Below are 15300 nucleotides of genomic sequence, written 5' to 3'. Positions count from 1 at the left end.
TTCAAAAACCAGTTGTTGGCATGACACGGATTATGTTCTTCTCATATATGTTATGATGGTATGATACTAAACCCCTAACGGGAAAGATTGTGCCTGATGTTCATATGATGAAATCATAATCTTTCAGTCAGTTTAATTGAAGTCTGGAGCTGGCATGTCAGTTAACTGCTAGTAGTCTGTTGTTATTTATGTATTATTGTCATTTTGTTCATTTTCTTTGGTTACATCTTCTGACATCAGACTCGGACTAACTGAATTGAATTTTAATGTGCGTATTGTTATGCGTTTACTTTTCTACATTGGCTAGAGGTATAGGGGGAGGGTTGAGATCTCACAAACATGTTTAACCCCGCCAAATTTTTGCGCCTGTCCCAAGTCAGGAGCCTCTGGCCTTTGTTAGTCTTGTATTATTTTAATTTTAGTTTCTTGTGTACAATTTGGAAATTAGTATGGCGTTCATTATCACTGAACTAGTATATATTTGTTAAGGGGCCAGGTGAAGGACGCCTTCGGGTGCGGGAATTTCTCGCTACATTGAAGACCTGTTGGTGACCTTCTGCTGATGTTTTTTTCTATGGTCGGGTTGTTGTCTCATTTCCATTCTCAATTTTATTGTATTTAAAGTTTTTTATGTCATTTTTGGAAAACATTTTATTTTGATTTTATTAAAAGGAAAATTGTAAAATTATAATTATTATGTCAGGTAAATTTTATTCTGTCAGCATGTCACTAATTACTCAAGTCAAAAGTAATATAATTAACTAATCTTTTAATTGGCTTAATTAAATTGACACTATTTTTATATTTTACCTTTGACAGTTTTGTAGTAAATTGTGATTACTCAAATTACATAAATTTATAGTTAGTAATACTCGTCATAATTTGAGCTCTTATAAGATGTGCTATAATTTGTACAGTCAACTTTTTGAAATCATTGAAGTCACGATGTAGTCACAATGTAGTCATGATGTAGTTACCAGTGTAGTCTCGTCGGTGTGATCCAGATAGGAGTGCTTCAAAAGCCAATCAGACTCAGCTACTCAGGAGAAACCCGTACTCAAAAGACAGCTCAGCACAACTGTAACTATTCAAGCCAGACAACATCAACTGGGAATATTACGAACATTTTGGACTAAACTTTAACTGTGAATTAGTGAAATTAGTGACTTTATTATTTGGAACATTTGAACTTTATTTATTTGTAAATTGTTCGGCATCATTATTATTATTTGGACCAGTTACTATATAAAATTGTCACAACTTGCTGCTTGCTTTATAATTTTGCCTGCCATTGCTTAAGTCTTGCGAAAGACTGACCCCCTGTGCCTTGGGCTGTGCATGTTTGATAGTCCCCCTTAAACTCGATGTGCATTGGCTCTTGGTGACATATATCTTGTCCTTTTGATGATTTTTGTCTGAAGAGTAACTCTCTGTCTCCTATAGGGTTTGTAAATCATAAATAAGGGGCAACAATTGCCTTTCAAGTTTAACAATCTTATAAGGAGACAACTGACAATATAGTTTTCAAGATGATACCCAAAATCAACCAAAATTGGTAAAAATTGTCATTTATGGGCAATAACTCGTAAAAGAAGTCATCTGACAGTTTGATTTAAAATGGTATGATGGTCATAATAACCTTACATCTTAAAACTTGTCTGCCCTTGTCATTTGATGTTTTACTGAACTTTCAACACTTCTTTCCATATTCATGGCAGTCAGTATTTAGTGGTGGAGAAGGCAGGAGCACCCGGAAAGAACCACAGACCCTAGTCTACCTCTGTTATATCATATATCTATTATGGTTTACAAAAACGAATACTATTACATGTACTGCAGGGCAAGCGCATGTTTATTTTTTATAAAATGTATTGATTTTCGAGTTTCAGTTTATTTCATGTATCTAAGTGAACGAATATCGAAGGTACAATACAGAAATTGGGCAAATATGCCATTAAAACATATGTATGTGACAAATCAGCATGGGCTTGCCCTGCATTACATGTAACAGTATTCGTCCATACCAATTTTAAACAAATTAAGTCGTCTTGCAGGCCTGCAGATTTTTTTGAAAATTTAGTGTTCACCCCAAGAACCGGTTTGACCACAACATAACAATTTCAAGTTTATTTACAATTTACACAGTGTGTATATGTAAAGTATGTTTAAATGAACATATGTTCTCATAGTTTATGACTTTATTCATTAGGCCAGGATTTTTTAATTTGTTGGTTTACGGATCCGCCGACCCGATTTTGCTGATTTCCAGAATAAAAATAAAATTGACTTTTCATGCTTTTTTATTCCCGCCGACCCTAACAAATGCATTATCCCTGAAAAATAATTAAAATGTCCTTTTTTATGAAAGGAAATGCATAAATCACTTAATACAGAAGTGATGACACTTTCTGTTGTGAAAAAAATGAAACTTTCAGTTTACGTTTCTAAAAATAGACAAATCAATTATTAATGACCTTGAAATATTGTTTGCGCAAATAATTTTGCGGAACGAAATCTGTGTTTAAAACTAGTTACACAATAAGTTCGTTTCCTTTATTTGTCACCAGTCCGTAAGATGCCTGTTCTCATAGAAATAGACTTGTCCAAATGTGGACAGGTGGAAGTTCAAGACACCGAGTAAAAGTTCTGAATTTTAACAAATCATTTGAAATTTTCTTGTTTTCATAGATAATAAAAAAATATGTTCCATTTGGATAAAAAAACGGGAATGCATGACAACTATTATTTAACCCGATATTCTCGTTTTTCCAGTGGACGAGTCTATTACGTTTTTGACACGCGTGTTGAAACTTATTTTCGTACGACGTTTTTACATTTTTATCTTTATCAGTTTTCGTGCTAATTACTATTCACCAAGTTTTAATTAAGAGCTACCGACATGAATCTCTTTTTCTTGTTTGTGAAATGATGATTTAATTTCGTCTATGTCCATGCACCCCTTTTTTACGGGAAATTATTAGACAATGTCATGCGATGTTTATTACAGCTGAGAAATACTATTTCATCGAACTAAAATTTAAGAATGATGACAAAATAGTATGACAAATATATTATTAGAAAGGTGAAATATATATTTATTTTGCATATCAGTTTTATGTCTTGAAAGATCTTTTTTTTTCTTTTTTTTTCCGACCGACCGACCCGACTTTTTCATGGAGAAAATCCGTAAACCAACAAATTAAAAAACCGTGGCCTTATAGGTTAAAAAAATACAGGCAAAGTTTAGATGTGTATGAAGTGTCCTATATATTGACTTTAGTGGAACCTTAAGGGTGATGATTAGTTTACAAAATGTAGTACATACATATATGGTTCCCTAAAGTACAGCTACCAATGCTTATAAAAACAAATGTGACGATGGGAGAGATTTCCCTGCTTTTAAATATACAATATTTGTAATTTTTATATTTACAAAGGGACATAACTCAAGAATTGCAAAAGTGACTCTACCATTATTCAACCTTGATCTGTGCGTGGTGGTAATAAGCATTGTGTATAAGTTCTATAACATTTGATATATAATGTTATATTGCAATCATTGAATGCTTATCTAGGCAGAAATGTACTAGGTCTTTGATGCACCTAAATACGTTTTTTCCAACAAATTTACAACAAGTGAAATATAATCTTCCATATTATATAATTTGTTCTTCTCCGTAATATTTCATAATTATATTAGTGTTGTCAACGGTTAACCGGTTAACGGGTTATAATAACCGGTCGAACGATCGAATATCGAATACCAAAATCGCTAACCGGTTAACCGGACTTTTTTCAATTTTGATAGATTTCATATAACTTTGCATGGAAATCATTAAAAAGTTATGTTTTATTTAAAAATTGTCGTTGTGGTTATTAATTTGACAGATCAATTGTCCAGTATATTGATTGCTATTGTTGATTCTAAATACATAAAATTAATTAGAGCTCGGGGCAGGACCTTAAATAAACATGATTGGTAAACATGTTTTTTAACAATAACTTTAAATCAGAGATGTGATTAAATTTTACTAATTAGTTCATTATTTCGTTTTTGATCTAATATTGTGTAAACCAACATCTAAATGTGTAACCTCCGTAGTGCAAGGTTTAGTCTTACTTCAAACGAAATGCTACCTCAAAAAATGAATTGTAAACCAATGTGAATGTACTCAAGGTATATGTCATAGTACGAGTAAAATGCGTAAAAGAAACAAGTAAACAAAGTAAAGAAACAGAAAATTAAACAATGATCAGTTTCAGACACATTCAATTCTACGAGATCAAGATGGTTTTTTTTTTATATCTGAAGTTGGTACAAATGCTATAGTTGATACGGTGTATTTGTTTATTGAAAGAAAAATTTCTCCAGGAATCCTCACAGACATGCCTTATAATGCCAAAGGACAAACTTCAATTCTTTAATCGTAATATAATGACTTGGATGAAGGTTGTCAAATTGACACTCATACCGCATCTTATAACTATGTGTACATGTAGGGTACTATTGATAAGGCTTTCTAACGACAACTTAAACTACCGGTTAACCGGTTAATCGGTGGAACAATTATCTGAGTAACCGGTTACGCAAAAATGTACGATTTGACAACACTAAATTATATTAATCATTTCAGCCAAAATTAATTATAATGTTGGCTATATATAATACGATTTCTTAAAGATGAAAACATATATAAAATATCTATTTGGGTAAAGTCTTGAATAATATCTATGTTGGTAAAAACCCTCAGTCAGTAAAACAGCCTTTAATCTCATTTATGCATTTCATGGCGTCATAGCAAAATCACAACTGACATTTCTTCACTTAAGTGTCAAGGTTAATGGTTATATCAGGCTGCTCATTTATTAGGTCTTTCCACCTTTCCGTGTGGAAAGACCTATTGAATTTGTTCTGATTATTTTTTTTTTCTTCCGCCTAATTTTTTTCTTGCGGTGTAAAAATGTTTCAAAAGATGTCGCTTAGTTTTTTGGTATATGATATCATACAGTCTATACGCTTTTGAAACTCACCCTGTTTATCCGAACACTTTTCTTTGTAAGAGTTATCTCCCCAAACACTGTTTTTCTTGTTATCAGATCTCCTCCGCAACCGTAAAAGAAAGCAACAAATTTATTTTTCCAAATTGCTCGTTATATCCTCAGGATGTTAGTTTTTATTTTGACCGAAGCTTTACGAAGACTCCATATGAGAGTAGTTTCCCCTTTTGTATTAAAATAAGTGACATAAATTTGTAACTGGAAAACCATAAGTGATAGAGGCCTAGGATCTTTTGATTTGAGGCCCTTGGTCAAAAAGTATGAAAATGAGGTCAAGGTCATAGGTCAAGGTCATGTTCAAATTTTAGATTTTGGCTTGTTATCTCTTATTTTCAGAAATCCTATAAGATATCGCAGGGATGATTCTACTATATAGTTTAGGGCCGCTCAGCGGCCCCGAAAAAAAATGGGTGAAAATAAATTCCCAATTCAAAAAAAAAAAAAAAATATTTCCGGAAACTTTTCCGTTTTCGACTCAGGCAATTACAATTTTCCCGCATTTCTCGTGAAAGCGTGTTAAAATCCGAATAAGAATAATGTCAACGGAAGATTGTTAAGATAAGGTAAGTGAGCATACTGTTGTAAGTTTTCTTTCAAAAGTTTAAGAGAAGTCTTTCAATACCTTTGGTCTCGTAATTTTAAAGCAGAGTGAGACCTTTTAGTTAGAATATCATAAATTTGACAAACAAATGTCACATGGGAGTATTCAATCTCGTAAAAGCAGATCGCCCAGCAGGTCGATTACAGATGCTTTTTGCCAAAATGGGTCTCGTAAAAGCAGACCTTGGCAGGGAGCAAAACTTATTAATTTTGACAATACCTTTGATAAATTTAATGTGCGCCGATAAAAGTAGTCCGATATTACTCTGACGTCCAACGGTTGTTTAGACAGACAACCTGGGCCATGTGACCAGCTTGTCTGGCTAAACAGCTGTTGGACGTCAGAGTAATCTCGGACTATCATAAAAGCAGATCGATTAACAGAACTCGTTATGAAATATATTTATAAAAAACATAAATAAGTATTTCTGTCAAAAGTCCAACTGTCTAGGCATTTTAGAATAAAGGACGACATAAACAAATCAAATAATGAAGGATAAAAAAAAACTCAACTCAATGTTTTGGGGTTGCGGTTCGGGTTATCATTTTAAGAAGATACAATGTTATTGGGCACAGAAACAAATATTGTTTCTTCATGGAGAATTAAATGTAATAAATATTAAATAAATACAGAATTTACTCTTTCTTTTGTAGTCTAGATGAAATCTAGATACGACCTTTTATATTGTAGGGCTAAACTTTAATTAAGTCGTGTTCAGACCCATTAGTGGAAAATAAGTTGGAGTAAATGTACACGGGACTTAAATTGCACATCAAGTCAATACATGATAGACAATATAAAAATAGCAATGCCGGTCAGGGTTTTTAATTCTGTTGTTCATCTTGATAGCCACTTGAGGGTCTTCAACAATCAGACTTGGGGTCAATTACATCGGAATGTAATTAATTAAATTACACATTACATTGCAAAAATGATCAATTACATCAATTACACATTACACTGTTTTTGAAATGTAATTAATTATATTACAATTACTTTACTAAAGTAATTAATTAAATTACACATTACATTTGGTCATGGTTTTTTTTTTAACAATATTATACATGTATAAATAATGCATGTGTAAAATATTCATGTAAGCATAGTTTAAGCGTTGCATTTGATAATCATTAGCTATTTAATGTTTTGTCACTTTGTCTGAATCTCTCTGGTCTGAACACTTTGACAGCAATTCTAAATAGTCTTTCGACACGAACTAATGTGGCAGATATTGCTTGATCAGAACATGGAAGTTCCATGATCAGAAGATTGTCATATTGAAAGAATGGGGAATTGGTTCCTATTAACTTGCAAATACATCAAGGGGTATTTTAACATTTCAGAAATGAAGTCATTTAAATTAAACATAATATAAATAAAGATATTATACATGAAACATAAATATTATTTTTTACACTAAAAATATCAAAAAGTGTCTTGTCACAATATTGAAAATCATTTTTAGTACAAATAATGCATGTATAATGTCTAAATATTAGCAATATTTTGCTAATTAGATAAAAATACATGTAACAGTGGCATTGCCCCTGGACATTTTAATCTGATTAATTGCTGTTTGTTTTTACAGCTGTTAAGTTTTATTTCTATAATCCTTTTGTGTATACTAATTTGACAAAATGATTGTGTGCAGTGATTTTAAATTCTAAATGAACTGTAAAAGAAAGATTTTTCACAGTGACACTTTTTTTTGGTTTTTGTTTAACAAGGGGATTAATTACTTATCAATCTATTTAGTTTAATAAGAGATCTTTCTTTAAATTGAACACTAATATACAATTCTCAAATTTTTTTAATTTATGATTAAATGATAATTTGAAAGAAAAAAAAATATCTGTAGGTAAAATAAATATTAATATACATTGTAACTTCAGTATAGATTATAGACTTCATATATTAAAAAAGTATTTGATATCAATATTTGAAAGATTTTTTTTTTATTATTTTACAATTTATATTATTAAACACAAATCCTTATTTTTAACACCATAAAAGTGTATGTAATTGAAATGTAATTCAAAAGTAATTGAGCATTACATGCTTTTTTCAATGTAATTAATTAAATTACCATTACATGTAATTAAAAAAATGCTCAATTACACATTACATTCAATTACATGGAAAATTGTAATGCATTACACTTAATTACCATTACATTTTCAATTACCCCATCCCTGTCAACAATGAAAGAACCAATAATACCATAAAACAAGGTCAAGACAGTACCTAGTGCCGACTTAATATACAAGACTTAAATTATAATACTACACAGTCAATATTAAAATTCAGTCATAAAAAAAATCAACAAAGTCACTTATTAAACAAGAACTGACAGATCCGGCAATAATGATTATAAGAATTACAGTTTTTGCTTTATCCTACATATTGGTCTTTTTGTTATTCCTCAAACAGAAAAATTACAATGAATCTATTTTTTTTTTGCTTTGAGACCAGAATATTGTCGAAAACATAGCTAAAATATAATTGTGTTTAAGAGTAAGAAAGTGTCTGGGAAACGTTTAGAAGTGAGTGGGTCTGTCCTTTTGTCCAAAGTTTGGACAGTCAACTGACCCGTATTCTGCGGGTGTGACCCGAGATTTCACAATTCTGATGGATCACCCGGATCACCTGCCGGGTCTTTGAAATAACCCAGGAATTCCGAAAATGACCCGATTTCACCCGTATTTCTTAGCCTTGAGATTGATTTCATAAGTAATATTCAATTAAAATACCGGCAAATTCGTAATTCTTCCATGAACAGAAAGTTCATCTAGCTATGTAAACTGTCAAATTAAGTGACCCATTAAGTGCATGGCTTCACTTGACAGCTTTGGTGTCAAACACACTGTTAATTAACACCAATTACCTTAGCTTTAGGTCGTTAATAAATTGCACTATTGGTTTACAAAAATATTTCAACCAAGATTTACTTCCCCTTATTTGTCACCATTCGAAATTATTCCTTATATTGACGTTTTATGGGTGAAAAAGATTTATTAATTAAAATATAAAATTCAAATACATATTGAAAAATAACTTATCATTATTTTTATACCTTTATACAATTTTTATAAAAAAGTTGAAAATTATATTTTACATTTATACTTCCTTTAACTGTATTACTATATTTTATCATAGTCTATTTTCCCTAGAAACTGTAAGAGGGTATATTAAAAAGCTACATAGCCAGTAATGTCAAACCTTTTAAAATTACATTTGAATAATAAATTGTAGTGTTTCATAATCTCAAAAAGCAAACAACATAAGACTGTGTTACTCAAATTGATAAAAAATCTTTAAAAGTGCAATAACATAATAATTAATAGAATTTAAAATGACTTAACCAAGTGAACATCCATTGTTGTTTTGGTATCTTTGATATACATTATAAGAAAATGTACCAGTAATACTGAAATTCTGCTCGAAAAAGTTTGTATGCGTTATGACCTGAGATTTGATTCTTCAATGCAGGTCATGACCTGCATTTTCATCATAACAGGTTGACAGGTATGGTCCAAACACTTGTTAACTTTGTAAAAAAGGTTTAAGTAAAATTAATTTTACGTTGAATTTCCTGATATTAAACTTGGGTTTTCATATTCTATCTTTCAGAGTCGAGATGGCAAGTCACAATTCAAAGTATTACAATAAAAAACTCAGAAAAAGAGATGGGGACGGAAATTTAAAAATAACTGATATTTTCCGTAAAGCAACTGCAGTACAAACTGAAAAAACATCAATAAGTAATAACAATAATAATGATGGTGATACTGTCTGCTCTACTAGCACACATTCCTTGTCTAACTCTTCTAATAAAGATCTTGAACTTGCTCAAAATACTGAAACTGTCATAGATAAAACTGTTCAAAATACTGAATCTATAATAGCTGAATCTGCTCAAAATACTGAAACTATAATAGTTGAAACTGCTCAAAATACTGAAACTGTAATAGCTGAAATTGCTCAAAATACTGAAACTGCTCAAAATACTGAAACTATAATAAGATTAAGAGCACCGAGTGCTAAAAATGACAGTCACACTACAGATTATAATTCTACACCTAATACTTCATTGCCAATTATGCAAGATTCAGATGAGAAAGAAGTCAGACTTTTTGAACTGAGTAAAAAGTATAGTATGACTTATCCGTGGCTTTACTATAATTTCTCAAAAGGCGGATATCTATGCAAAATATGTGAAACTTTTGGTGTGAAATACTCCTCCGCAGTACTTAACAATTCTAATGAAACTCCCTTTGTTGATTTGGCTGTCAACTGGGCTTCAGGTGGAGGCCACCCTAAGCGCAAATTAGACAAACATGGCAACTCTAATCGGCATAAATCAGCACTTGACAAACAGCTGGGGTATATGAGTACAAAACATAAGGGTACTGTATTACAACAAATAAAGAGTGGTGCATCGAAAACATTAGAACAAAAAACGTTAAGAAACCGCGACTACATAAAAAAACTTGGGAAAACATTATATTTCATAGTTAGAAAAAAATGGGCCCATACAAATAACTTGGAAGATCTAGTTAGAGTTTTGGCTGAAGAATTGAGCGTTAATCCTGTTAAGGAATATTTAGATACCTGTTCTGCTGACGCAACTTATCTTTCTGCTGGAAGTGTAGATCAGCTTTTAACGTGCATAAGTAATAAACTAGAAATTGATATACTTGAAACAGCACGAAATCAAACTTGCATTGCAATATTAGCAGATGAAACTTGCGATGAGGGAAATTTAGAGCAATTTGCAATATTTGGTAAATTTCCTTATCAAGGCTCAACTGAACATTTCTTAGGTATTGTGAACTGTGAAAATATAACGGCTGAAGGCTTAATGGGCATATTTCTGAATTTCTTTTAGCCAAAGGAATTGATATAGAAAAAGTTATGTTTGTTGCTTTTGTCTGGTTCTGTTAAGGGTGTTCAAAGGTTGTTTCGTCACCAATCGGTATACTCTATTTATGTTAATTGTAGGAATCATAAACTTGCACTTTGTTTCAAACATGTAATGAAGGACTACTCAATTTTACAAGAAACCGATGCATGTCTTGTCTCTTTTGGCAAACTTTTTGAGTATAGTGCACAGAAGGACAATGTGCTAAGAAACATCCAGGAAGTTAAAGGTGAAAAGGTCCTAGAACCCATTAAGCCTTCCGTTACAAGGTGGTTAACACACAAAGATGCATGTGTCCGCATTTTTCTTCGCTTTGAATCATATATTGATGCCTTGGATCAAATTTATACTAATTCGAAAGATCCACAGGTTTTTGGTGTTCGAACAATTTTATTAAAACCGGAAATAGTAGCTATGATTGTAATTTTATGCGACATTCTTAGCGTCACAAACAAACTTAGTCTGATCTTGCAAAGCAGTGATGTTAACTTTACCAAATTACCAGTTTATGTTGAAAGCACTATAAATGCCTTGCAATCTATAGTAGATTCTCTTGTCAAAGATTCTGGAAAATCGCTGGAAGACTTTAGTAAAATAGATTCATTTTTTGAGGTAATTGCAGAGAGAAACTCGTTAGGACGACGATTAAGAAACCTGACAGACATGGACAAATTTGATATGGACGTTTTCATGAATCGTTCTCTTAAGCCTCTGATTCATGACTTGATTAAGGAAATTAAAGAGGCAATGCAAGTTGAACCTGTGCTTCAGGCTTTTGGGGTCTTGGATCCACGAAATCTGCCTGATAATATTGAAGACCTACTGGGTTATGGGGAGGCAGATATCACTGTCTTATCTAATCATTATGGAACTGCTCTAGAGGACACTTACAAAAGACACAAAAAAACGGGAACTCCAATTATTGATGGACCCAAACTTGTCGCAGAATTTAACAGTTTTAAACACCAGATGTATGCATTGAAGCAAATGAGAGAACCGGAAACTAATAAATTTGAAGTAGCAAGGGACATTCAGCAACATTTACAAAAAGAACCCGTACTTAAGGGTATCTATGAAAACTTATACCAGGTGTACTTGTTGTAAGTACAGCTTGTGTGGAGAGATGCTTCAGCCAGCTGAAGATTATTAAAATATCACTTAGAACTAGATTGTCCAACAAAACTCTTGATCAGTTAATGAGATTAAATCATTCTAGTTTTATATCATTACCAGATAAGTCTTGGGAGGGAATTGTTGATGCTTTTAAAAACTTTGGACCTGAGAGAAGAATCGATTTGTAACCAGTTACCTTAAAGTCTTTGTTTAACATTTTTTAGTTTGATATGAACAGTGGAAATTATCCAAACAATTAAAATTCGCAAACAAATGATCATGGTTCAATGTTTAAATTTTATTGTTCCTTAGGGTTACACCTATGGTAAAACTACGACAACCTTCCATATAATGTTATCAGCAACAAAATTGCAAAAAAATATCTTACCAAAATAAGACTTAAACCATTGTAAATGCTTTCGTGAATTCAACAGAACTTATGTGCTAGTCCATTTGAAATTAATTTCAAGCAATGTCAATTTATAAAGATGACTAGTTGTTTAAAATTACCCAATGGATTTTTTTATTTGTTATATGTAAAAAGGTTACCATAGCTAAGATGCAAACTACTAAAAGAAGTACAATAAACTTCATGTACATGTAACAACTTTAGTTTTCACTCGTCCCAATCCAATGTCAGAATGTCAAGTGATCTGGTAATCATGATACATTTATATACTAGTATTTGTCAATTGATAATCAGTAGCTCCATCAGGATTATTCAAAATGTTACAACTTCTTACAGCAGTCAATGTATATATAGGTTCCCCATTTCCATTCTCAATTTTATTTTTATATATAGGTAAAACTTGATACATTTTCCGTTTTTACAGGAAAAAAGTGTTAATTCATCATATATTTTATGCCGGAAAAAAATTCCCAATTGCATGAAAATTCCCAATTTTGATAGTCAAGGGACCCATTTGAAAACACCTGGAATCATCCCTGTTTCGACAAAATATTTTCACAAAATGTGTGTTACAACATCGCGTAACACGTAAATTTTAGTTAAAAGGGTGCGTTAACATTTGATGCGACTTTTCCCCCTTTTATAACTTATATTAGTTGTATGGTAATATAACTCATTATCATTATAAAGTAAAGGCTTAGGTTCTTTTGATTTGACATCTTTGGTCCAAAAAAATGAAAATTAGGTCAAGGTCAAAGGTCAAGGTCAAATACTAAATTTTGATTTTGGCTTATTTTCACTCTTTTTCATTAACTTTATAAGATTTCGACAAATTTTAATTATTTTTACTAAATTGTTAGTTGCGACATGTCGTAACTTATAAATTTTGATTGGAAGGGTGCAAAGAGAATAAATGGGAGTTTTTGCCCCTGTTATATTTAGAATTATGCGTAAAGTGATATTACTCATGAACCATACATAATACAGACCTAGGGTCTTTTGATTTGGGATCCTTGGTTTTTGACCTTGAAATTGAGGTCAAGGTCATAGGTTAATTGGACGTTCTAGATTTTGACCTTTGCTTGAAATTCATATTTATACATCATTGAGCCATAGGAACTGACATTTTCAACTGAATTTTAATCAGTGATCGTGAAGGACAGCGCCCTGCGCCTATTGCGCATATCGTTGAGAAATGGCGCATAGAGTGACAAATATAAGCGCCTACGTGGCGCACGATTTTTTCACTTCATTTCGAAACGTTTTAAAATCGTCCTATGGATTTCCGATCGTGTTCCGTGCCGCCATGTGTGTGTACACAACTGTGTAATATTCTTCCAATGATAGGAGCACTTATATATTTTTGGGACGTCTCGGGTGTTTTCCTATGGTAATAATAGAATCATGCGGTTTAACTGATTACCCAAAAAAACGTAGTTAACCATCGTTCATGATATAATTTTTTATAAACAACTTTAAATTTGTAAAATTTGGCTAGTACAGACGAGATTTTTTCTCATATCATAATCTTTTAAGTTAGCTTAGTTTACTATTATTTCGATTGAAAAATCTCAAAGCCTTTTTATGAATATAGTTTATGTCTCCATTTATAAAAGGCCCTAAACTGTCCTTGTCATTTTTTGGTCTTTGGCTCGTTTTGACATTTTGAAATCATGACTTCACCGAATTGTTGTTTTGTTCTTTCAATTAATTAATACTCTCTACTGTTATTCTTGTCATCGTGATGAAGTTATAATAATACAAGAAGTGCAGAGGAAATGCCAGAAATGTCCTCTAATACGGAACATCTGGAATAAGTATGGTATTGACGAAGACCCAAATTAAATGTAAAATAAAAAATGAACATGAACAAGACCAAGACAACAGTACCAGTTTTAAAATTGTAAATAAAGGTTTTCTTAAATATTGTCCGGTTAGGAAGAAGTATTGTATATTCATTGAAATTGAAATTAATAAAATCACAGGAACAATATCCATGATATTAGTAAGAATCATAGAGGTAAGTAACACCACCTCTTTGCTGATATACTTTTTTATTTTTGTTTTACTTCAAATGGCCCACTCATTCAGTCATTGGACAACATAGCCCATTATTTTTTTAAATGGCTCATTGAATTTATTTTTGGGGGGCCCTGGGCCTATTGAGAAAAAATCCTTCCAGATCACTGTTTAATATGTTAATATCAAAATATACTGAGCCAAAAAAGTTTAGCAACACTTTTTTTTTATAAATTTTTTTTTGTTGTTTTTTGAAAAAAATATTTAAACATCATTGATATTATCCTTAGTTTTACCTGTAATTTAAAACAGTCGTACTTTTTTCCTGCTTATTGATTTCGCGCCATTTCAGCTTAGCACGTGTAAATGATGTTTTACCTTCTGTACCTGTACTTTTAAAACGATATAAAAAATTTCTTTTTCACTAACGTTCAGAAACACACCATTGGTAAGAAAAACACAAACACCTTTGAAAAAATTGCATGGGGCGTCAATCAGGCCTCCCTGAAAATGACAGTCAGAAAGGTCTTGAAATGGTTGATGCCGGAATGAGGGTTGCTGACATCATGGCTCGATTTAATGTGCAAAAGGCAACAGTTTAGAGACTAACAAACAGATATCGACAAATTACAACTGCACAGGATAGGTCGATATCTCGTAGACAAAAAAAAACTATCGTCAAGGGAGGAGCGCTTCCTTTGCTTTAATCAACATGTGACAAGTTTTTTTCCGGCTAAATAAGTAGTGCATTGACTGAGGGAAGCTGCTGATGTGCCTGCCAATCCTTCATTGGGGCACTTAGGGCATGGCTGAGAAATTGATTTTGAGAAACACTATACTCATTTACGCATTTTGACCCTCCCGTGCTTCATACAAAGAAAATCCTAATGAATGTGCGTGATTAACATTCATGTTGCTTCTGACATATCATATTCCATTTTTTTATTATTAAAATTATATGTTGTTATGATTTTGCAATAAAATAAAATTTCCCATTTTTGTTGCTAAACTTTTTTGGCTCGGTAGATATAGATCCTTATTGGTGGAAAGACCTTCAATTGTTCTTTGAACAATTGGTTTTTAATTAATACAGCTATTATAACCTTGTTTTGCAAAGCATACACATTTCGTAAATTCAGGGACCAAATAATGTCTTATTCCTCCTTTGTATATGTGGTA

The 15300-nt window shown here is 32.0% G+C and overlaps 2 protein-coding genes across 5 annotated transcripts in view; one reads left to right on the top strand and one right to left on the bottom strand.

The window, feature by feature from the left end:
- LOC139497239 (uncharacterized) overlaps window positions 1-15300 on the bottom strand; it is a 167197-nt gene that overhangs the window by 31369 nt on the left and 120528 nt on the right. The window lies entirely within an intron of this gene.
- On the top strand, window positions 10695-11684 carry LOC139499293 (uncharacterized). The gene has a single exon (XM_071287961.1). The coding sequence runs from the start codon at window positions 10695-10697 to the stop codon at window positions 11682-11684; it is 990 nt and encodes a 329-aa protein (XP_071144062.1).

The sequence above is a fragment of the Mytilus edulis genome, chromosome 12 (genome assembly GCF_963676685.1).
Source record: "Mytilus edulis chromosome 12, xbMytEdul2.2, whole genome shotgun sequence".
NCBI classification, from domain to species: Eukaryota; Metazoa; Mollusca; class Bivalvia; order Mytilida; family Mytilidae; genus Mytilus; species Mytilus edulis.
The sequence above is the reverse complement of the archived record's forward strand: the minus strand, read 5'-3'. Positions and strand labels throughout refer to the sequence as shown.